The 24,929-nt window shown below is 40.6% G+C and overlaps 1 protein-coding gene across 1 annotated transcript in view; it reads left to right on the forward strand.

The window, feature by feature from the left end:
• egf (epidermal growth factor) overlaps window positions 1-24,929 on the forward strand; it is a 95,152-nt gene that overhangs the window by 40,860 nt on the left and 29,363 nt on the right. The window contains exons 9-18 of the mRNA XM_078412433.1: window positions 289-414; window positions 3,505-3,641; window positions 6,165-6,313; window positions 8,717-8,821; window positions 11,523-11,746; window positions 11,853-12,020; window positions 16,810-16,956; window positions 20,141-20,311; window positions 22,882-22,998; window positions 24,438-24,569. Of these exons, the coding sequence (XP_078268559.1) occupies window positions 289-414; window positions 3,505-3,641; window positions 6,165-6,313; window positions 8,717-8,821; window positions 11,523-11,746; window positions 11,853-12,020; window positions 16,810-16,956; window positions 20,141-20,311; window positions 22,882-22,998; window positions 24,438-24,569 (1,476 nt within the window). The remainder of the gene's footprint in view (window positions 1-288; window positions 415-3,504; window positions 3,642-6,164; window positions 6,314-8,716; window positions 8,822-11,522; window positions 11,747-11,852; window positions 12,021-16,809; window positions 16,957-20,140; window positions 20,312-22,881; window positions 22,999-24,437; window positions 24,570-24,929) is intronic.

The raw sequence follows: 24,929 nt of genomic DNA on the forward strand, positions 1-24,929 counted from the left end.
GAAAAGACTAAATAATTTATATGGAATTTAAGTTTGAAAACAAGAACTTTTCTGTCTTCATTTCCGGCACCCACACCTCCCAACCTTCAAGAGAAAAGCTCCCGACCTCTCAAGACATCACGATTGTAAAATGAAATGTTACTTTGCGCCCCATTTACACAAATAAATGGTCATCGGTATCAAACATATTAAATCAGAATGATCATTTAAAAATAATGTTTGATAAAATTCCCACTGGTGCAATGAATGCTATGCAGAGAGTACATCACCAGTCTAACATTTTTTCAGGCTGCAAGACACCAGACAATGGAGGCTGCAGCCAGACCTGTGTACCGCATGGTCCAACCGCTTGGAAATGTGAATGCCTGCCCGGCTATAATCTGCAGCTTGACGAACAACACTGCCGCGCTTCAGGTTGGTAGTGATGCCTGATGTTGACAATGTTTGTAAATCACGACTTACACGTCATATATTAGCATGAATATCAGCAGGTCAGGCAGCATCTCTGGAGAACACGGATAGGTGATGTTTCGACTCGGGACCCTTCTTCAGACTGATTGTGATGGTGGAGGAGAGGGGTGGGGTGAGATGGTGAATAAAGCTGGAAGAGAGGAGAGAGAGGAGGATGTTTTGGGTCAGGACCTTTCTTTGCCCTCAGACCTTTCTGAAGAAGGGTTCCAACCCAATACATCATTTATTCATGTTCTCCAGATACGCTGTCTGACCCATTGACCTACTCCAGTGTTTTTTTTTGCTCAAGATTCCAGCATCTGCAGTTCCTTGTGTCTACTTTCTATTCAAAGTTTTCTCTCGATGAAGCTATATAAATATATTAAAACATCAGCTAAGGAGCAGCGAAACAAACTTGCAATCTCGACACAGAGCTATGCACACGTTGGCAACTTTATTGGATTAAAAATTAAGGCGGTGTACATGCACAGATGTATGGAAGACACAATGGAGTGGAGAGTGGATTTGCAAAATTACCTTCATATTTGCTACTTAATTTTGAGAGGTCTACTTTTCCAAATATGTATACTTCTCTCAATTACGTATTTACACTTTGAATCTTGGTTCATTCAGGATTGGGATGAAGTGTCCCACTTCCCCTGATGCTCCCATTCATATCACACACAATCCAGAGCAACCTAATTCCGGGAAAACCTCAGGGAAAATATCCAGCATAATGAATCTACTTCAAACCCGTAGTTTCAGTGGATCATAAAGTTGCATCTCAAGTAAAATAGCCCTGACATTGTACTGCGTGCACAGTAACACCTGAACTCTCAACATTTCTTTTGTAAGTTAAAAGCTGTCATCAATAAAAACAATAATGACTCAGCAAGAACAATACACAAATGAGATCTTTGAGCAAAAGCAACCGGAACCCTAACATTTTAATGAAGGGTGTTTGACTTAAAATGTTAACAGCTTCTCTTTTCACATAGGTCGAGAATTTCCAGTATTTGTTGTTTTATCACAGCCCTATGTAAAATAGTGGAAGCGGTTATCAGAATGAAATTTGAAAAGATTGTGCAACAAAATAAACTAGCAAACACCATTAACATATTTTCTTTTTCTTCCTTGACAAAGTGATTCTTCAGCAAATCCTACAATATTCCTAAAGCCCAATTTGATAGTTGCTTTGGAAGCTCAGAGCTCCTTTACCAATTTTCTATGGATATTCATGGCCTTGTGGCTATCCCTGACCATTTCCTTGTGCCTCTCAAAAACCATATGTCCCACCCCTTTTGATGGTTCCTTTAGTATCTTTATTAGGTTTTTAAAAAAGCCTCCTCTCAGTATCTTATAACTGATTTCAAAAAGCCTAACTGCCTAATCTTTAGTCCTTTATTTGCTGACATACTTCCACGCCATTTCTTTTGCTGGAAACAAAAACCTCTCGCATCCAGTTTAATAGCTATTTCTCTGGTCCTTATCCTCACTTCCTCACGTTCAGAGAAGCGTTTTCAGCATTCCTGAAACACCGCTGGTTTAGACACGAAATGCTGGAGTAACCCAGCAGGATAGGCAGCATCACTGGAGAGAACATTCTTCAGACCCGAAACATCACCCATTCCTTCTCTCCAGTGATGCTGCATGTCCCGCTGGGTTATTCCAGCATTTTGTGTCTATCTTCAGTATAAACCCGCATCTGCAGTTCCTTCCTACACAATACTGGTTGCCCATCATCAGATCTGACTTGACCATGTACTGCACTATTGGGTCACTCTGATTTCTGCCATTATATCCAGCACTTCAATACCATCCTAAAGAACAAAAAGAATACACAACCTCGTAAAATCACGAGAGGAGTAGATTGGGTAGGTGCACAGAGTCTCTTGCCCAGAGTAGGTGAATCGAGGACCAGAGGACATGGGTTTAAGGTGAAAGGGAAAAGATTTAATAGGAATCTGAGGGGTAAATTTTTCACACAAAGGGTGTTAGGGGTTTGGAACAAGCTGCCAGAGGAGGTAGTTGAGGAAGGGACTATCCCAAAATTCAAGAAACAGTTGTACATGGATAGGCCAGGTTTGGAGGGATATGGACCAAATTGGGGCAGGTAGGAATAGTGTAGCTGGGACATGTTGGCCGGTGTGGGCAAGTTGGGCCAAAGGGCCCGTTTCCATGCTGCATTACTCCATGACTCTATGACTCTAGATGTCCAACTGATTTCTTAAACCTTTCTGTCAATTCACTTCCACCAAGCACAAGTCCACAAACTGTTAAGTCTACTTGTACATCTGCTCCAGAGTCCTTTCCTGTGTCCTTTCCTTCCCCTTGCCTAGTAAACACTGTTTTTCCAACAGTTTCTCCCCCACAATCCCTCTTGTTCATAAGACTGCATATTGTAACATTGGCATCATTTCCACTAAATAGACCATTCAAGTTTCTTTCCTGGCTCCAAGCAAGTTAACAGTTTATATGTTTAGTTCTCTTTGGATCCTGCCTGCTCGACTTTCAAAATCGCCATCAGCAATTTCTCCAAAAATCTATCCTCAGTCCATCAATCCCTAAAATTTAACACACTATTTTGGATCTTTGCACCTTTTCCAGTTTTGTTTACATTTTGCTATCTTACAAATTCCGCCCCATCTTTTTCTACAACTCCATTTGCTAATTCTTTCTTTCATATGTCAACTACAACAATCAAAAGTGGCAATTGGTGCTTCAGAGTACCGTAGTTGACGCTTTGCTACACATTTTGCCAGTTCCGTAGAACTACCCAGGGTGGACGACGAGGACGTAAAGCAGTTCCCACCCCATTTGCTAATTAAGTTTACAGTTCTGCTCCAATATATAATGAAGAGTTTAAATTCATTATTGGTTTCCCTTTTCATCTTTCATTGCCCTCTGGAGGACGTCTACCAGGTGGGAATTTTTAGCTGAATATCCTTTAACCATGTCCTGCTTTCTCTAATGGTTCAGGCATGAAAATATTGATATCCGAAACACTGCTTTTTTGAGTTTTTTATTGAAAATAATCAATTGTATATTTAACAGGTCCCAGCCCATTCTTGTTATTTGCAAATAATCATAATTTGCGGCGCATAAACTTTGATGGGACAGATTATCATACTGTGCTGGAAAGACAGATGGGACGAGTCTTAGCACTTGATTATGATCCAGTTCAAAGTAAGGTAAATAGGATTTTATAATTTCACACACTTGATCCACGATGAGTGACTTAAAGTCTTTAAAATCAGGATTCAAATAATATCAATTGTTATTGATATTTTCGATGCAAATGTTCAGAAATTACTGTTGGTAAAATTGAAGAAACAAATCTTAAAGCACACTGAGAGTCATGGTCATAGAGTGATATAGTGTGGAAACAGGCCCTTCAGCCCAACACCCACACCGGTAAACAATGTCCCAGCTATACTAGTCCCATCCATGTACCTGTCCTATCCATGTACCTGTCTAACTATTTTGTAAACGATGGGATAGTCCCTGCTTCAACTATTTCCTCTGGCAGCTTGTTCCATACACCCATCACTGTTTGTGTGAAAAAGTTACCCCTCGGATTCCTATTAAATCTTTTCCCCTTCACCTTGAACCTATGTCCTCTGGTCCTCGAATCCCCTAATCTGGGCAAGAGACTCTGTGCATCTACCCAATCTATTCCTCTCATCTTCTTCTTCTTGCGTTTGAGGCAGCAGAAGTTATGAAGCTGCTTCTGCTTCTGCTGTCTCTGTTTGTTGTCGTTCGCCTGACTGAGGTCAGTTGACAGGGCTCACCACGGGGAGGTCAGCAACATTAGTCCCTATTCCTCTCATGATTTTGTTCACCTCCATAAGATCCCGCCTCATCCTCCTGCACTCCATGGAATAGAGACCCAGCCTACTCAACCCTTCCCTATAGCTCACACCCTCTAGTCCTGGCAACATCCTCGTAACAAAAAATGTTATGGTGTTTGCAGAAAGTTTAGCCTTTTAAAAATCAATGGATATTAATTAGATATGCTTTTTATGGTATTGTTTAAAAAGTTATTTAAAACTGCAATCGATGTGATTCAATTAGCTTTATCAACAGTGACTTTCATGCTATAGTTTTTCAAATAATCCAGTTAATTGATCATGAATAGCATCACATTATATTCGGTAAAATGATAATGTAATCAAATGGAACAATCATTCATCAAAGACATTATCATTCTTATATTTAATCTCAATCAATGAAAAGTGCCTATTTTGACATCTTAATTTTTCTCTCAAAATTGCACATGCATTTATGGTCAATTTACATGGTATTCGCTGGAAGGAATGCGTCTGTTTTCATGTTGGTGTCAATTCTGAAGCCAATAACAAACTACTGGAAGAACATACTAGGTCAAGCGTGGAGGGTTTTCAGCAAAAAGGTTGACAATTGTCCTCCCCTCACAGATGCTGCCTGGCCCATTGAGCTCCAGTCACAATTTTCTTTTCTTTTAAATTCCATCAGTTGCTGTCTCTTGTGCCTCCATACATTGGATAGGACAGGTTTGGAGCGATATGGGCCAAACGCAGGCGGGTGGGACTAGTGTAGCTGGGACATGATGGCCGGTGTGGGCAAGTTGGGCCAAAGGGCCTGTTTCCACACTGCATCACTCCATGACTTTATTCTCAATCCTGTCTTTGAAAGTCCATGTTGGCTCAGAATAAAATTGGATTTGGATTGGATTTGGATTGGTTACCAAGAAATGCTTGCAAGCGCATGTGAGACCACTTAGACAGCTCACATTGTAGAGCAGATGATTGTTCACCCATCAAAATAAATACTCTACAAGTATCTATATGCCTCTGATTTCCTACAGTGCATTCCCCACAATCATAATCTCTCCTGAGACAACACCTGTCATGGATTTCCCTTTTAATTGGACATAATTACATCAGATTTGTTCAGTAATGATCTTTGCCTAATAAAGCCCCACATATTACCCACATAGATAGAGCTTTTGTTTTAGACTGATAAAGTAAGGGACGCTTGTAAATTAAATTACAGACTGCAGTGTAATGCAGAGTAAAGGGTTCGTGATCCACCATCTAATTATCATATCATATACATACAGCCGGAAACAGGCCTTTTGGGCCCTCCAAGTCCGTGCCGCCCAGTGATCCCCGTACATTAACACTATCCTACACCCACTAGGGACAATTTTTACATTTTACCCAGCCAATTAACCTACATACCTGTACGTCTTTGGAGTGTGGGAGGAAACCGAAGATCTCGGAGTAAACCCACGCAGGTCACGGGGAGAACGTACAAACTCCTTACAGTGCAGCACCCGTAGTCAGGATCGAACCTGAGTCTCCGGCGCTGCATTCGCTGTAAAGCAGCAACTCTACCGCTGCGCTACCGTGCCGCCCTAATTCAGACATGCTTATCACTAGGGTGCCTTGTGTTATGTGTCATCATTCGTGCTCAAAATAGAAAGTCCACCTTTCTCCAGCCCATTACCGCAGACTGCAGACTTAACCGCTGTCAATCCAGTATAATTGAACCTCAGTTTGTATATAAATCATGGTACATGGTAAACAGGCTTCACTTGATGATGGCTCAACAGGATTGCTGTGTGTTCCTTCGGTCACAATGGTCTTCAGAACTTAGGCAAAACTGTTCGGCATAACCTTTACTTATCTGTTTTACGAATCCACTGTGTGCTCTTTTTTTTTTATTCCCAGGTTTATTTTGCTCACACAGGCCTGAAACAGATTGAAATAGCTAATCTAGATGGTTCCGAGCATGAGAAACTCATTAGCAATGATGTGGATTTGCCTGAAGGATTAGCTGTGGACTGGATTAACCGCAAATTATACTGGATTGATAGAGGGTATGCCTGCAGTTAAGTAACTAATAGTCAAGTTCACCCTAATTTTAACTATCTGGTGAAATTGTGTGTTTAGCTGAACATCTGTCAGTGCTCCTTAAGGTATCTGTTAGCAAATGACTACTGGCAACTGCAAATCGGATTGGAAGTATTCAGATAGATACATTTAGTGGGCAAAGGAAGAGATGGTCTTTACCGGGAAAATAGGACTTTTATTTTCCATAATTATTTGCAGAAACTAATATTGACCAAATAACTGATGATGCTCCAAATGCACCTCAGTCTCTAATAAATAATACCAGTCAAGTGCGGCACAATGGCATAGCAGTAGAGTTGCTGCCTTACCGCGGCAGGAACTCAGGTTCGATCCTGACTACGGGTGCTGTCTGTGTGGAGTTTGTACGTTCTCTTCGTGACCACGAGCATTTTCTCCGGGTGCTCCGGTTTCCTCCCACACTCCAACGACATACAGGTTTGTAGGTAAATTGGCTTGGTATCATTGTAAATCATCCCTAGTGTGTGCAGGGTAATGTTAATGTGCGGGGATCGCCGGTTCGGCACGGACTCGGTGGGCCGATGGGCCTGTTTCTGCGCTGTATCTCTAAACTAATCTAAAACTAAATTGAAATGGGACCCTTAACATGTTTCTGCATTTCATGTTGGGGCACTGCCATTCTGCTTTGCTGCTGAGACCAATTAATTGATAGATCCAGGTCTCTCCATTTTTTTTATAGAAAAACTGCAATATTTTCTCCATCCAATTTAACCAATTTTCACTGTGGTGCTGGCTAAGCACTATCAATAACATTTCTGTTTTGTGGGTTAACTTCAAAAAGCCATGCCGAATTGAAATTTCAAGGTCAATAGATGTGCTTAAGTTGCCAATTAGCCGTCATTAACATTTGCTCTTTTAAGACGTTCCTTCGTTCGTACATCATCATATTGGACCTATCTTGTACTGTTTTAGCTTGAACACTTCCTGGTCAGGGCTGCCACTACCTGCTGTTTCAGATCAAATCCAACAGATTGACACCAGTGCAAATATCTGCCTTGAGTTCCTTTATTTCCTGCTCTTTCTCCAAGAGTAAAACCTTTTACTGAATATCCTCCCGCTGCTTCTCGCTTCAGGTCGTTGTTTATCTTTAACTGCCGATTCAATTTTTCCTTCTACGTGAGCCAGTTCTTCAGCAAAAGCTTGACTTCTTTCACTCTCTTCACCAAACATCTGTTTGCACTTCTCTGTTTTTGCGGTATTTTTTTCATTTATTTCTTGACTCATTTTACCAATTTTTGTCTGCACCAAGACATCAAATGTGTAGTCATTCCTCTTGCAAGCTTCACGCTAAGGGGCTAAAGGAACAGAAAGAGGCAAAGATTTGCTTAGAGTGCGAATTAAAATATTATTATGTTGCTGTTACATTAGAATTGTGTCTATCATGGTCTACTGCTATAACTATGGTATTGCTTCTACAGTATGAACTTTGAATTCTCCATTTTTAACTAACCTACAAACAACCCCCTCCTCTTATTCCTCCTCTCTTCCCTGTGCCACACCTGGATGATCACCCATTTCTCCCTTTCCTCGTCCCCTTCCACCAATATTCCTTCCTCTGGCTTCATATTTCACACCTCTTCTGTCCTTATCTCTGTATCTATCATTACCTTTTATCTTTTCATAGTCATAGAGTCTTACAGCATGGAAACAGGCCCATCGGTCCAACTTGCCCACACCGACCAACACGTCCTATTTCCACTAGACCCACCTGCCTGCGTTTGGCCCATACCCATCTAAACCTGTCCTATCCATGTACCTGTCTAAATTTTCATCTCCGGCTTGTGTTCAACCATCTATCAATCAAACCACACCCCCCCTCACCTATATCCACCTATCACTTGCCAGGTTTTGTCCCGTCCCCATCCATCTTCTAGCTTTCTCATTGTCAATCATTGACTAATCCACAGTACATGGCAATTTATAATTCCTTATTAACTTTCAACAGAAAGTAACAGACATATAAATGATGGTTATGGTTGTTTTGTACCACATTGTCATGGATGCCCTTACCTATCTAGAAGTGAAAATTATTTCTTCATATCTGACATCTTAATTCAGTTTGAGGGTCACACCATGCACACTACTGTTTAGTCGATCCATTGTGTGTTTAGTTGGTCCATTGATCAACTTTTCCAAGGGCCTTTCAAAGCCCATCCCCTCTGAGTTGTTTGCAAACATTGTTCCGACAGTGTGAGCAGTTATCCACATAGCAAATGCTTTAAACAAATGGCAACCTAGCAGCAATCATTTTGCTAAAATCAATATGACATAAGCGACACCATCAAATAAGCACATGACTGAGTCAAATGATGTAGAACAACAATAGCGTTAATTGCCTTTCTTTATTGCAGGTTATCGCACATAGCAAGGAGTGGGCTCAATGGTACACAGAGAGAAGTGATTATCCGTGAGGGTGTCCACATGCCAAGAGGAATCGCTGTCCATCCATTGGTTAGGTAAGAGTGTTAAATTATAAAGAGGCAAACCAGCAAGTGAGTTGTTCAGATAATAGTTTAGTTTCAGTTTAGCTTAGATTATTGTCACGTGTAACGAGGTACAGTGAAAAGCTTTTGTTGCATGCTAACCAGTCAGCAGAAAGACAATACATGATTACAATCGAGCCATTCACAGTATACAGATACAAGATAAGGGAATAACGTTTAGTGCAAGATAAAGCCCGATCAAAGATAGTCCAAGGGTCTCCAATGAGGTAGACAGTAGTTCAGGACTGCTCTCTAGTTGAGGTAGGATGGTTTAGTTGCCTGATAGTAGCTGGCAAGAAACAGCTGGGAAGAACAGGTTTAAAATGAGAATCATGATCTGTGTTTACATAGCGCTGGATTATTAAGTGATCTAACAAAAACTTTTACAGGTTTAATGTGAGACAAAGGAGTTTTAAAGGTGATATGAGGGGAAAGTTTCTTAAACAGAGAAGAAAGTTTTTTTAAACTGAGAGTGGTTGATGTTTGCAACAAGCTACCAGAGAACCTAGGGATGTCAAATACAATTGCTACCTTTAAAAGAGATTTAGACAGACACTTAAAAAAGGTGAGGCATCAAAGGATATGGTCCTAACGTGGACAAATGGGATTAGTGGAGATGCTCAAAAGCATAGACAAGGTGGGCCGCTGGGCTCATTTCTCTGCTGCTCTGACTCTGACTCTATGGCTTTATGATTCTAAGGTTGAGGTATAACAAGCAGAGGTATTCTCCAATTGTTCACAGTAATTAAAGGAATTCCTGCCAATTATTTAATATTGATGTTGCACATGAACAACTGGATTTGTTGAAATACTGGACAAAGAAACATAGTATGCCACAGGTATCGTAAATGTCATGAACTTCATTAAACTATTAAACCTCAAGCTTAGCTGAGGAAAAAAATTGAAACAAAATGGCGTCACAGGCAAAGAATATGATGTTAAGATTATTAAATGAAACATCTTATATATATAATCAAGGTTAACTAATCCAGTGTACGGATCAATGAATTTCATATACATACGAATGAGCTCATGTCTAAGAACTCACTTTGCAACATCTTGGATCGGAAGCAAAACATTTCCAGAGATTTGGGTGAGTGACATTTTGGTAAATGTCTCCAAAAAAGTACAATAATAACCAATGGACAAATGTACAATGGAGCAATTGACTGTCAATACACATGGACTTGAAGTCATAACTTCCCAAATAGCGGAACCAACCACCCTTCCATTGACTCCATCTGCACTTCATGTTGCCGCGGCGCCCACCTGGAAGGGTCGTCGAGAGCAGGACTGGGAACCCCCCCCAAAGGCTCATTGGTCGACGGGACTGGGACCTCTCATGAAGGCTTGTTGGATGGCTGGACCTGGAACCCGCCCGAAGTCTCGTCGGTCGGTGTAACCGGGAGGGAGCTGGAGATGTCAGATGCGAGGAGCAAGGGCCGGTAGGAGGGTGAACCAGGATAATGCCTCCTGTGCCTTCAAGTAGACTGCAGGAGGCGCCCTCGGGACACACAGATGGCCGGGCGAGGAGCAGAGAGGGACGTCGGTTCGCGGGAACTGCTCCAGTACATCGAGCGTGCGGGCCGACCGGACTTTGGACTTTGAATAATGGCGCCAAAAATGGTGGCACCAGCATGTATAGTATATGCAAAAAGAATTTCACTGTGCAGTTGCATGTGTGACAAATAAAGCACTATTGGACCATTCAACTATTGAAATCAGAACATTTGTCAATCACATGTTTCACGGAAGCCTGGCAAGGTCAGCTGGTTAATTTTACCTTTTCATTTAAGTTTCTTTTTGTTTTTTGAATAGCGTGCTCATCAGAAGCATTAAGAATAATAATAATGTAGTGGCTCAATAATGAATGCTACCAATGTTTAAAAATCCGCATCTTAAAAAAAAACTCTGCTTCGATTCAGTAATTGAATATGACACAGATTTGTGATGTGCTCAATTCCGGCTGATGGATTTTGGAGTCGGGTAGAGGTGTTTAAGTCTGCATTCCTCCGACCTAGAGGGTCAGCTGGCCTACCACTAGTCACAGCTTTATAACTGAAATTGATTTCATAATTCATAACAGCACCTCATATTTCGCTTGGGCAGCTTGCAGCCCAGCGATATGAACATTGACTTCTCAAACTTTAGATAGTTCCCCTGTTCCTCTCTTCCCCCTCCCCCTTCCCAGTTCTCCCTCTATCTTTCTGTCTGTACCTATATCCTTCCTTTGTCCCGCCCACCTGACATCAGTCTGAAGAAGGGTCTCGACCCGAAACGTCACCCATTCCTTCTCTCCTGAGATGCTGCCTGACCTGTTGAGTTACTCCAGCATTTTGTGAAATAAATACCTTTGATTTCATAATTGATCTTCATAATTACAAACAAAATGCCATGAACAATTTTATGCAGCGGCTTAAATGATGCCATGCTTTAAAACCTTTTTCATTTATGTTTTAACAACCTTTTCATCTCAATAATGAAGGACACAAGAAACCAAGCATATTCCTGATGTACAGGATCTGCTCAGCTGTTAATAATACACATTACTAATGCATATTTGTTACTAATTCAAATACATCTATTTCAACTGCTAATGGTCTTATTTAACACACACGAAACAAGTGAAGTAAATCTTAAAACGGTTTGTTGTGTACTACTTTATTTAATACAGGAAGCTATTCTGGACTGTGTGCGGAGATGGACCTAGAATAGAAAGCTGTTCTCTGGAGGGTGAACACCGTCTGATTATTGTTGGCAGTAATCTCGTCTGGCCCAGTGGAATAACCATAGACTACCTGTCTGACAAGCTGTATTGGTGTGATGCCAAACGTTCTGTGATCGAGATGTCAGATCTGAATGGATCCAACCGTCGGATACTTGCACAGAACGAAGTAGGTGAGGCTTTTTGTAACCCTGAAGTTGCGCGCCATTGTCTCATCTGCAACAGGAAATGAACAGCCCTGTAAAAGCTTTCTTTTTACATTTCCCCCCCTCTCTGAAGGACGTCCATTTGACGTAGCAGTGTTTGAAGATCACGTTTGGTTTACAGACTGGAGTAAGTCTTCTCTGATGAGAGTTGACAAGTGGACTGGTCACAACAGAGTGAGACTCCGAGGCAGTATGCGAAGACCTTCAGCGATTGTTGTCATTCACCCATTAGCTAAGCCAGGTGAATTCATTCGGCCAGAACTATAAATATTGTCTTTTTACCTATTTTTAATATTGTCTTTTTACCTTACAAATGTCATTTCTTTATCTTATTTATCCTTGGAATATTACTGCTGAGGTGACCCTTTGTCTTGTCAAATACATTTCATTGTACCGTTGACCCTGTGCCAACCTACATATGACAAATAAAATGTATTATTATTATTATATTATATTATTATAAAGTGCTGGGGTAACTCAGCGGGTCAGGCAGCATCTCTGGAGGACATGAATAGGCGATGTTTTGGGACCCTTCAGATGGATGGCTAGTTAATTAAGCCAGTTGAACTAAGTAAAAAGTAGTTTAAAAGAAAATCCTGGTTAATTGTCTCAGTTCCTTTAACAAGAAGTTTTGATGTTATAATTATTCGCCTTCCCAGGTAACCTAACCTGTCTATTGTGAAACGTGCAAGGGCTGATTTTGCACTCTCCCTTATTTTCCTCAGCATGATATTAAATGGAGTCTTAAATCAAAATTATATCAAATTTATATCTTAAATCAATCCGATGAGTTAAGGGAAATGGCTACTACTTTCATAATTTTAACCTGTTAAACTTATGTAGACTGATACTGGTTATTAAATAGCAGTGGCCATGTTTCAAAAGTAACTGGCTGCGAAGTATTTGGATATCTTAAGATTGTTATACATACATGTCCCATAATTTGTGTTGTTTCAATAAGGTCAATTAAAGCCACACTTCCAACAGGTGGTTGTGCCCACAGGAAGTATGGACTTGGGAACCAGGACTACAATATTGGGACCACAGGATCATAACATTACAAACTTTTGCTGCAAATACAGATACTGCGATATTGGGATATGGGGTCTACAGAATAGGCAATAGACAATAGGTGCAGGAGTAGGCCATTCAGCCCTATCAATGCGATCATGGCTGATCACTCTCAATCAGTACCCCGTTCCTGCCTTCTCCCCATACCCCCTCACTCCGCTATCCTTAAGAGCTCTATCCAGCTCTCTCTTGAAAGCATCCAACGAAATGGCCTCCACTGCCTTCTGAGGCAGAGAATTCCACACCTTCACCACTCTCTGACTGAAAAAGTTCTTCCTCATCTCCGTTCTAAATGGCCTACCCCTTATTCTTAAACTGTGGCCCCTTGTTCTGGACTCCCCCAACATTGGGAACATGTATCCTGCCTCTAATGTGTCCAATCCCCTAATTATCTTATATATTTCAATAAGATCCCCCCTCATCCTTCTAAATTCCAGTGTATACAACTGAGAAAAAAATTGTTAAGAGGAACTGTCGATGCTGTTTGAAACCGAAGAGAGACACAAAATGCTGGAGTAACTCAGCGGAACAGGCAGCATCTCTGGAGAGAAGGAAAGGGTGATGTTTCGGGTCACGAAGAAGGGAAATGAAGAAGGATCTTGACCTGAAACGTCACCCATTCCTTCCCTCCAGAGATGCTGCCTGTCCCGCTGGGTTACCCCAGCATTTGGTGTTTATCCATGAATATTTTGGTAGATGGGATGGGAGATTATGTCGTTGGCTCATTGTTCAATTGCTAATTTTATTTTTGTGCCTTGTAGTAGGCAACAACTAGTTTACAACAAAAATACTGGAAAGAGAAGCTGTTAACCTCTCAGTCTTCAAAGACCTGAAAAGTTAACTTTGTTTCTTTTTCCACAGATGCTGTTTAAAATGCTGACTACTTCCAGCATTACAGTTTTTAATCTCAAATTCCCAACACCTGCAGTTTTCCCCCCTCACTTGTCAGTTTTGCTTTGTTTGATAAATCAAAATAATAGTTCTAATGAACAGACATCAAGCAATTTTTATTTTCTTAAATTATACACAAGGTGCATTGGAAAGCTCCATTAACATTATATTCACAAGAATCTTTTAACTGAGCCATTGCATGTGGTTTAATAACATTTTTAGCTACAATTGTTGAAACCTACATGAAAGGTTGTGCGATAAACAGGGTGCTGGACTTAGAGTAAGGTTACAATAAAAAATATTATGATCACCCATCAATTTAACATTTAATTTGACATTGTTGCTTTGTTCCCTCAAGGCACTATAATCACTGCAAGATATTTTCATTTAGTGCTAATAACAGGTAATTATGCAGAGATAAGTTGCACTTGTTGACAACTGCTGTCATTGCTATGGACTTGGCTATTGCATCACCTCGAAAGGTTGTTAATGTCATTCATGTTATTGAACTTCTTTGAGTTAGGGTGGCACGGTGGCGTTTCTGCCTTACAATAGACAATAGACAATAGGGCAAGAGGAGGCCATTCAGCCCTTCGAGCCAGCACCGCCATTCAATGTGATTATGGCTGATCATTCTTAATCAGTACCCCGTTCCTGCCTTCTCCCCATACCCCCTGACTCCGCTATCCTTAAGAGCTCTATCTAGCTCTCTCTTGAATGCATTCAGAGAATTGGTCTCCACTGCCCTTCTGAGGCAGAGAATTCCACAGATTCACAACACCAGAGGCTTGGGTTCGATCCTGACAACGGGTGCTGACTGTACAGAGTTTGTACGTTCGCCCCGTGACCGCATGGGTTTTCTATGGGTGCTCCAGTTTTCTCCCACACTCCAAAGACGTACAGGTTTATAGGTTAAATGTGTAGGAAAGAACTGCAGATGCTGGTTTAAATCGAAGATAGACACAAAATGTTGGAGTAACTCAGCAGGATAGGCAACATCTCTTTTGTACAGGTTTGTAGGTTAATAGGCTTTGGTAAAATTGAAAAATTTCCCTACTGTGTAGGGTAGTGCTAATGTATGGGGTGATCGCTGGTCGTTGTGGACTTGGTGGGTCAAAGGGTCTGTTTCCACACTGTATCTCTAAATCAAACTAAACTAAACTTTGATTGAGGGTGGTCATTGCATGTCCCTTTCTACTTAAAAATTATAGCTGCACACCATTTTGCATACCATATTTCATTTTGAAATAGTTAGGTACGCTACGCTGTTGTGCCAATGAATGTATACACCCAGTGGGAAGCTGTTCACTTGGTTACAATTCCCAAACCCTGATTGTCCTGTTCAAAGAATAGGTATCAGTCATTGCTGAGACCCACAAGAGACAGAGAAACATAACGGAAGCTGCATGCTGAGATGACATTTCTACTCCATTGTCCCAACTTTTAGAGGTCATTTTATGTCAAGTGTAGAAGACAACAGGTTTTGGTATGGGAACATTAGTGAGAAATGATGGCGGACTGAGAATTTGATTAGTTGCTGGTTAAGAGAAATGTGTCCTTCTTCCAATAATACTTCCAGTGAAATGGCCAATTGTTGCAATGACTTAAAATGTCTGATGAAAGATTCCTCATTGAAAAATGATCATGGGCTTCATTGGCTTGAAATATTAATCTCTCCATGTTTTGCATTTCTACAATTAAATGCTAGAGGAATCAATCCATTAGTTGAAACAAACTCTACGAATAGTAACATGATTTGGTGAGCTTCAGATAAAGGTCAGATGTGCTAACTTAAATAGTGTACACAGGGGCCTCATTTGGTTTTGAAGCTGATGCAATTTCACCCAGGTGTACTCCAAGCATGCTCTTCTGTAGATAAAGTTGAAAATGAATTTTAGGGCGGCACGGTGGCACAGTGGTAGAATTGCTGCCTTACAGCGCTTGCAGTACTAGAGACCTGGGTTTGATCACAACTACAGGTGCTGTCTGTATGGAGTTTGTACGTTCTCCCCGTTACCACATGGGTTTTCTCCGAGATCTTCGGTTTCCTCCCGCACCCCAAAGACGTACAGATTTGCAGGTTAATTGACTTGGTATAAGTGTAAATTGTCCCAAGTGTGTGTAGGCTTGTGTTAATTGCGAGGATCGCTGGTCTGTGCGGAATTGGTGGGCCGAAGAGCCTGTTTCTGAGCTGCATCTCTAAACTAAACTGAACTTTACCTGCACCCAAGAAACAGGTATTATCCAATTCACCTTTCAGGCCATAATGGCCTTTGTAAACTAAACGAAACTTTACCTGCACCCACGAAACAGGTATTATCCAATTCACCTTTCAGGCGATAATGGCCTTTGTAGACCCCCTGCCAGTGTAAACAGGGACTAGCAATTGTACATCTCTTTATCAAATCAGAGATTCAGTAATAGTTCATGTCCGAAACAGTCACTGTTACCTCAAACTCAATGTGAAATCAGGCTGAGAAAATCAAATCAAAAATGAAATGCATACAGGATTCAAATTTTTTTTAAAGTATGGACAAGTAAAACTATTTTTTTCCATTTAATTCTCTAAGAATAATTAAAATCTGCAACGTGAGATTCCACAGTTGTAACAGTTGCCAAAACAGATATTTGGGAATAATTAAAACTTGCCACACAATCAAATGGAAAAGTGTGGTTCTGTTTAATCTGTTCAATGTCCACTTTCCATCCATATCTACAATGTTAGTGCAGGAAATTCATACCATTCAATATACCGGGCACCACTTATTATTTTCCTGCAGCTTATGGAGGTGATTTGTAACTTGTGGATTTTCACATTCAGCAATTTATCTCTGCTCACGAGTTGACGAATGATTTGTACACAAATACTTTCAAATGCAGTGTTTTTCTTTCCAATGACTTTGAATCAATTACTGGTCATCGAATATATCACCATAATGCCTGGTTAACTGAAACTTCTCCAAAGATTTAAACGATAAATTGAGTCTCTCAGCAAGGTCTAAGCTTATAGTTATGAACTATATTCAGATTTCTTGTGCTATTATTATACACTACCTATTTTACTCCAGGTGCTGATCGTTGCCTGTATAAGAACGGTGATTGCGATCACATCTGTGAGCATAGGTTTGGAGTCGCTCACTGTCTATGCCGTAACGGGTTTCAGAGGAGAGCAAACGGACGATCCTGTCAACTTGCAAATATTTCATCCACCGTAGGTAAGAAATATTTCCCTTTCTCCTATTACTTGCTAATAATTTTCCCACGGAAGCAAATGCATGTACATTATCACCTGAAAATTAAAAATTAAAATCTGGAAATGCTGGAAAAATCTGAAATACAAACAAAAAGTGCTGGAAAAATTCTACAGGCCAGGCAGCATCTGTGGAACAGCCAATAATTCAAACCCATCTTCTACAGTTTCTGACTAACCTGCTGAATAGTTTCCAGTATTTTTGTGTTTTTTTGATAATGCATATCATCAGATATGTGCATCTATTTTAATAAAATAGAAAAATAGAAAAATTCCCTGGGTGCGTGAATGGGACCTTTGACATTTTAAATCTTTGATAACTCTAATTAATTTGACAACCTTTATTAAAAGATTCTATAAATGGCACCAGCTGCCATTTATGTCCGTGAAAAGAATTTCAAACACAGATTTGCATTAAGCCAGCAATATATCAGTCTTCCCCATCCAAAGCCAAGAGAAGAGATATAATGTAGATCTAAACATTTGGTTAGGAGGTGGCTCATGAAGTTACCAATGTTTTAAAATGTATAATGAAGTGCTTGCTGTATGTTGCACCTTAATCTGACAAGGGGAAATCAAAAGATAAGTTAAACATTGCTAAAAAATGGGAGCAAAATATTGGAAAATGAGTGAAAAGTCCAAAGAGAAAATTAGAAACACAATTAGTGTCTGAAGATGATACCAAGAGACCTAAGGTGCACAATAGGAATAAGAGTATTCCTTATATGCTGCTTTACAGCGCCAGAGACCCGGGTTAGATCCTGACTACAGATGCTGTCTGTACGGAGTTTGTATGTTCTCCCTGTGACCGCGTGGGTTTTCTCTGGGTGCTCCAGTTTCCTACCACACTCCAAAGACGTGCAGGTTTGTAGGTTAATTGGCTTCTGTAAATTGTCCCTAGTGTGTAGGATAGAACTAGTGTATGTGTGATCGTTGGTCAGCATGGACTTGGTAGGCCGAAGAGCCTGTTTCTACGCTGTATCTCTAAACTAAACTAAACTAAATAGTAAAGAGTGTTTTAATCTCTCTATATCTAGAGCACTCACCAGTGCTATTATCCCCTTGTTTAATTCCTGTTATCTTTTACGGTTTCAATGATCTATGTCCATGCTCTAGAATGGTCTCAACAAGCCTCTTAGCCTTTCTATCTTGAAGTTCCTTTTTAGTCCTTATCTCTGACTAAGCTTTTTGGTATATTCTTTGATTTATTGTGATATTTTGCCAAATGTTAATCTTGTGAAGTGCCGTGATGTTTCACTCCATTAGAAGTTTTATAAAAATAAAAACAATGGTCTGAAGAGTTGAACAGGTACTTTGGTTCTGTCTTCACTAAGGAAGACACAAACAATCTCCCAGATGTACTAGAGGACAGAGGATCTAGGGAGACAGAGGAACTGAAAGAAATTTGCATTAGGCGAGAAATAGTATTGGGTAGATTGATGGCACTGAGGCCTGATGGTCTGCATCCCAGGGTACTCAAGGGGGTGGTTCTAGAAGTTGTGGATGCATTGGTGATCATTTTCCAATGTTTTATAGATTCAGGATCAGTTCCTGTAGATTGGAGGGTAGCTAATGTTATCCCACTTTTCAAGAAAGGAGCGAGTGAGAAACCGGGAAATTATAGATCAGTTAGCCTGACATCAGTGGTGGGGAAGATGCTTGGGTCAATTATTAAAGAAGTAATTATGGTGCATTTGGATAGCAGTAAAAGGATAAGTCCAAGTCAGCATGGATTTATGAAGGGGAAATTCTGCTTGACTAATCTTCTGGAATTTTTTGAGAATGTGACAAGTAAAATGGATGAAGGAGAGCCAGTGGATGTAGTGTATCTGGACTTTCAGAAAGTCTTTGATAAGGTCACACACAGGAGATTAGTGGGAACAATTACAGCACATGGTATTGGGGGTGGGGTATTGACATGGATAGAGAATTGGTTGGCAGACAGGAAACAGAATAGGAATAAATGGGTCCCTGTCAGAATGGCAGGCAGTGGTGAGTGGAGTGCCGCAAGGCTCGGTGCTGGGGACGCAATTATTTACAATATATATAAATAATTTAGATGATGGAATTAAAAGTAACACTAGCAAATTTGCGAATGACACAAAGCTGGGTAGCAGTGTGAACTGCGAAGAGGATGTTAGGAGGTCGCAGGGTGACTTGGACAGGTTGAGTGGGTGGTCAGATGCATGGCAGATGCAGTATAATGTAGATAAATGTGAGGTTATCCACTTTGGCGGCAAGAACAAGGAGGCAGATTATTATCTCAATGCTGTCAGATTAGAAAAGAGGGAAGTGCAAGGAGATCTGGGTGTCCTTGTACACCAGTCACTGAAAGTAAACATGCAGGTATAGCAGGCAGTGAAGAATGCTAATGGCATGTTGGCCTTCATAACGAGAGGATTTGAGTATAGGAGTAAAGAGGTCCTTCTGCAGTTGTACAGGGCCCTGGTGAGACCACATCTGGAGTATGTGTGCAGTTTTGATCTCCTAATTTGAGGAAGGACATCCTTGCTATTGAGGCAATGCAGCATAGGTTCACGAGGTTAATCCCCGGGATGGCCGGGCTGTCATATGAGGAAAGATTGGAAAGACTGGGCTTATATTCATTGGAATTTCGATGAGAGGGATCTGAAAGAAACATATAAAATTATAAAAGGACTGGACAAGCTAGATGCAGGAAAAATGTTCCCAATGTTGGGGGAGTCCAGAACTAGGGGCCACAGTCCAAGAATAAAGTGGAGGGGGGGGGGGCATTTAAAAAGTGAGATGAGAAAAAACTTTCTCACCCAGAGAGTTGTGAATTTGTGGAATTCTCTGCCACAGAAGGCGGTGGAGGACAATTCACTGGATGAATTTAAAAGAGAGTTAGATGAAGCTCTTGGAGTTAGCGGAATCAAGAGATATGTGGAGAAGGCAGGCATGGGTTACTGATTGTGGATGATCAGCCTTGATCACAATGAATGGCGGTGCTGGCTCGAAGGGCCGAATAGGATCCTCCTGCACCTATTTTCTATATTTCTATGAACAATCGAGAATTCTAAAGTTCACTTTGAAACGGGAAGGGGATTTGAAGTGACAACTAATGGACAATTTGGGACTGTGCTTGCATATTGAGCAACAGAAAGCAACATTTGGATTCTTGCCAACAGATCCCAGGATTACCTTTACCGCCAAGGTGAATTTGTTATCAACCGCCGGGTTGCAAGATGAGAATCTGTCCAAGTTCATAGGCAGCTCCGCCAGTACCAGTATCATTGAAGATAAGATTACTCCTGAACTGCAACCAAAATCCACACTTGTGGCAGAGATAATGGTATCAGGTAATTGCTAGTCTGGTAAAAAATGACTGATAATTATTACGACACATAGAGAGGCTATTTGATCCGCTTGGTCCATCTTGGCTCAGAGCAGAGCAATTCTATCAATCCCATTACCTTTCCCCTTATTTCTTTTAACTCTGCAATTTATTCTCTCTCACATTCCCAATAGCTCGCCTTTAATTAATCTGCCACTTCACTACACTGAAGAGAAACTGGCTGTAACCAATGAATCTATTAACATATTATCTGTAACGCGGGAGAAAACTGGAACACCCATGAAAAAATTGCATAATCACAGAGAGATTGTGCAATCTCCACAGTACAGAAGGTCAGGATTGAACCTGGGTCCTTTGGGTTGTTAGACTGCACAACTACTACACAGCCAAACGAGCCACCATGCAACGAGACATTTAGGGATTGGCCTATTAACAATGTAAACCTTGATCACACCTATTTGGAGGCCTTTGAGACTGGTGCTAGTCAGAAAGCAATAATTTAATTTTTCGCATTTAATGCTAATAGCTTTGACTCGTTTAATACATACTAGTTTTCTTATCTCTAATTGCATTTTACTTGATGGGATTGGGGCTGATGAACTACTTCATTAGCCATTGATTTCTTAGTCACGTGAACATTTACACGATTTATCTGCAAAATGGATTAATTCCACAAAGAAAATTTAATATTAATCGATGAATTATCAAAAACATACAGTAAAATTCTCCCACTGAAATGTCCTAATTATTGAACAATAAACATTGCACAGACATAAGCAGATGAGGGAGGACATTCTGGACCTTTAATTCATGCCAATAATCACAAAATGTTATAGTACAGAGTGAAGCCATTTGGCCAATTTGGCCTGTGCCAGTTATATGGCGGAAGCAGATGTGATAGTAACGTTTTGGATAGGTATGTGGATATGCAGGGAATTAAGGCAGGTGAGATTAATTTATCTTGGCTTCATGTTCGACCAAGACATTGTGAGCTAAAGGACTAGTTCCTGTGTGGTACTGGCCTATGTTCTATGTTCTAGCTCACCAATGCAATCACCCATGCTCAGAAGCACCTTTTGCCTTCCCTTGAACCCTTTACATCTTTCCTATAAGTCTGTTGCCCAGAATTAGACAAATGCTGCTGCTGTAGCCAATTCAACATTACATAAATGTTGATTGTGAATCTGTTTCTCTTTTACTCTCTGCCTCTGTTTATATAGTTTATGTCATAGGTTATAACCATATATCCAGATATCCCATATATATAGCTATATTCATATAGACTATATCCATTTAGTCCACATTATAGGTTCATAATGGATTTTTTAAACTTACTTTCTCAGCATGATGTCACTTTCAAGGCAAATGAGATTAGTTCATCTTGGCATGATGTTCAGCATAGACATTGTGGGCTGAAGGGCCACCTCCTGTGTAGTATTTTTTAATGTTCTGTGTTCAAAGATTTATTTACCCCCTCAGATCTCTCTGTCCCCCAAAGAAGTTTATTCATGGTCCAGCTTTCACCTTATCTCCCTCCACACCACTAGTACAACTCTGAATTTCTGGATTTTTGGTTCATTGGTGACGTTCTATGTCTTAGTCTGGAGATCATGCCTTCAGTGCCTTGGTGAGCCAGGCTCTTAAACTCCAATGCCACTTCAGTTCACTTCTGAACAAAATGCTTACTATCATAAATAACATTTTTCTACTGAAGCATGAAACATAGGCTGCCTCTAGTCAGTTAGACATTAAAGTTCTATTGGAATTATTTACAGAACTCTTGACCTTTGATCATGTTAATTGAAAGGAAATGTGTGGCTTGTGGCACTTAACAAATTACCTATGCGTCCAACGTATAGCATATAACACTACCTATATACACAGCACAGCAGCTGGTGGAGCTCCTGCATCACAGCGCCAGAGACCTGGGTTCAATCCTGACCTCGGGTGCTGTCTGTGCTCCCTTTGACTGCATGGGCTTCCTTCGGATGCTCCAGTTTCCTGACACATCCCAGAGACATGTGGGGTTTGACGGTAATTGGCCTCTGTAAATTGCCCCAAGTGCATACGAAGTGGAAGTGAAAGTCGGATAATATTGAACTGGTGTGACCAAATTATGAATTGTTAGCATGGACTTAGTGGGCCAAAGTGTCTGTTCAATTGCTGCATCTTTCAATCAATAAAACACATTATCACTGTTTACTGATTGCATTTGCAAGTGGACATAAGAAATGAATACAAACAAACTTCTTTTTTTCACAATTATTTTGGGTACACTCATCAGCTCTTGCACAACATGCTTCCAGACATTCAAACGTTTCTCCTTGTGCCTGAAACTAAAATACTATATAGCACGTGGTAGCTTGAAATGGGGATACTGGGCTATCTTTGCTATCTCATTTGTTATTGCCTATACCAATAGAAACATCCCAACCTCACCTCTTTACTTGTGTCCTTTTGAGCCTGATTTGTTTTTTTCTATGCTTCCCTTAGAATAAAGACAACACAGACATTTAAAAGCTGGTTTATCATGTGTCGGCGTTATTAAGTTGGTTTGATTTCCTTTTTCTCAAGATCAAGATGACTGTGGTGTCTTGGAATGTGATCTCAATGCTCGGTGTATTGTCTCAGAAGGAATTGCGAAGTGCCAGTGTTTGGAAGGATTTTCTCTGCATGGCAACAATTGCAATGGTAATAACTTAGCTATAATTGTCCTTGTGTGTGATCTTTAATTTCTTCATGAAACAGATTTATTTTAAGGAATGGATGAAACGCATCCATGTTTCATGTTTTACTAATGTGACATATTGATTATGCATTACTTTTATAAAGTTTGTGAATTTTTAAATTATTTCCAAACTGCAGAACATTTTCTCCAGGTCCACCAGAGCTTCTAAATCTCTGGAGTTTGTAGCCCTACTGCCAACTTATCATTGTCTGTTCCATAGTCCAATAAAATGTTGTTTATATTTATCAGTCACCAGTTCAATTATGTTGTCTACATCTTTGTCAAGTACATCAAAAAACGACAGAAAGTGCAGATGGACACAAAGTGATGGAATAACTGAGTGGGTCAGGCGGCATCTTTGGAGAAAAAGGATGGGTGACATTTTGGATCGGGACCCTTCTTCAGACTTTCTCCAGCACTTTGTGTCCCACTTAGTTACTCTAGCATTTATTGTCCCACTAAGTTACTCCAGCATTTAGTGTCCCCCTGAGTTACTCCAACATTTACTGTCCCACTGAATTACTCCAGCTTTTAGTGTCCTGCTGAGTTACTCCAGCATTTAGTGTCCCACTGAATTACTCCAGCACTTTGTGCCCCACTAAGTTACTCCAGCACTTGGTGTCCTGAAGCGTCACCCATTTTTTTACTCCAGAGATGCCGCCTGACCCGCTGAGTTACGCCAACACTTTGTGTCTATCTTTGGTATAAAACAGCATCATCAGTTAGTTGTTTCTACAGAAAGTGCAATGTGATTGAGACCGAAGGTATGACACAATATGCTGGAGTAACTCAGCGGGACGGGCAGCATCTCTGGAGAGAAGGAATGGGTGATGTTTCGGGTCGACACCAGTGTGTTTACTTTGGATATTTGGTTCCAAAAGAGCTCCAAAACTTGGGTTTGACCTACCTCATTCCTGAACCTCTTATATGCTGATTGATAGAGATCGAGGACCATGTGGGCATCAATGGCTTATTTTTCACAATTATGCAGCAGGCCCAGATTATATAAATTAAACTAGCTAGACCATAGAAATGATTTAATTACCAATTCCTCAGTCCTGAAGTTCATAAGTTCATCTGAGCAGTATTAGGCCATCCAGCCCATCAAGTCTGCTCCGTCATTCAGTCATGGCTGGTCTATCTCTCCCCCTCAACCCCATTCTCCTGCCTTCTCCCCATAACCCCTGACCCCTGTACTAATCAAGAATCTATCTATCTCTGCCTTAAAAATATCCATTGACTTGGCCTCCACAGCCTTCTTTTGCAATGAATTCCACAGATTCGCCACCCTCTGAAATTCCTCCTCATCTCCTTCCTAAAGAAACGTCCTTTTATTCCGAAGATCCATTAGTGATGATGGTATCAGTTACTTCCAAGATGTAACATATTATTTCCTTACCAGATATTGATGAATGTGCTACTGGCATGGCACTGTGCACTGAACATATAACAGGCTGTATTAACACAGAGGGCAGCTTTGTCTGTAAATGCAATCCTGGTTACAGTGGTGTTGGAGATGGACTCTACTGTTACGGTGAGAAGTTTTAGTTTTTCTGCTGCATTGGCTTTGCTGGTCAAAGATTCTGTTGGTGGCAACTATTTGAGCTGTTTGATATTTTTTTCTAGGAGCTTTTTAAAGAATTAATCAAAGGCAGTAGAGAGGAAGGATCTTAGTTTAGAAAATAGAGAGGTAGAATCAGTTTGCATGGAGTTAGGAAATAGTGAGGAGCAGAAGACACGAGTGGCATAAATTGGCAACAGTCCAAAAATAGCAAAGCAGGGCATTGTATAAATAAAGTCATAAAATCATAGAGTCATACAGCATGGAAAGAGACCCCTTGGCTCAACTTGTCCATGCCAAACAAGAGCTCCATTTAAGCTTTCCTGTTTGCCC

Source organism: Rhinoraja longicauda, chromosome 1 (assembly GCF_053455715.1).
Source record: "Rhinoraja longicauda isolate Sanriku21f chromosome 1, sRhiLon1.1, whole genome shotgun sequence".
NCBI classification, from domain to species: Eukaryota; Metazoa; Chordata; class Chondrichthyes; order Rajiformes; family Arhynchobatidae; genus Rhinoraja; species Rhinoraja longicauda.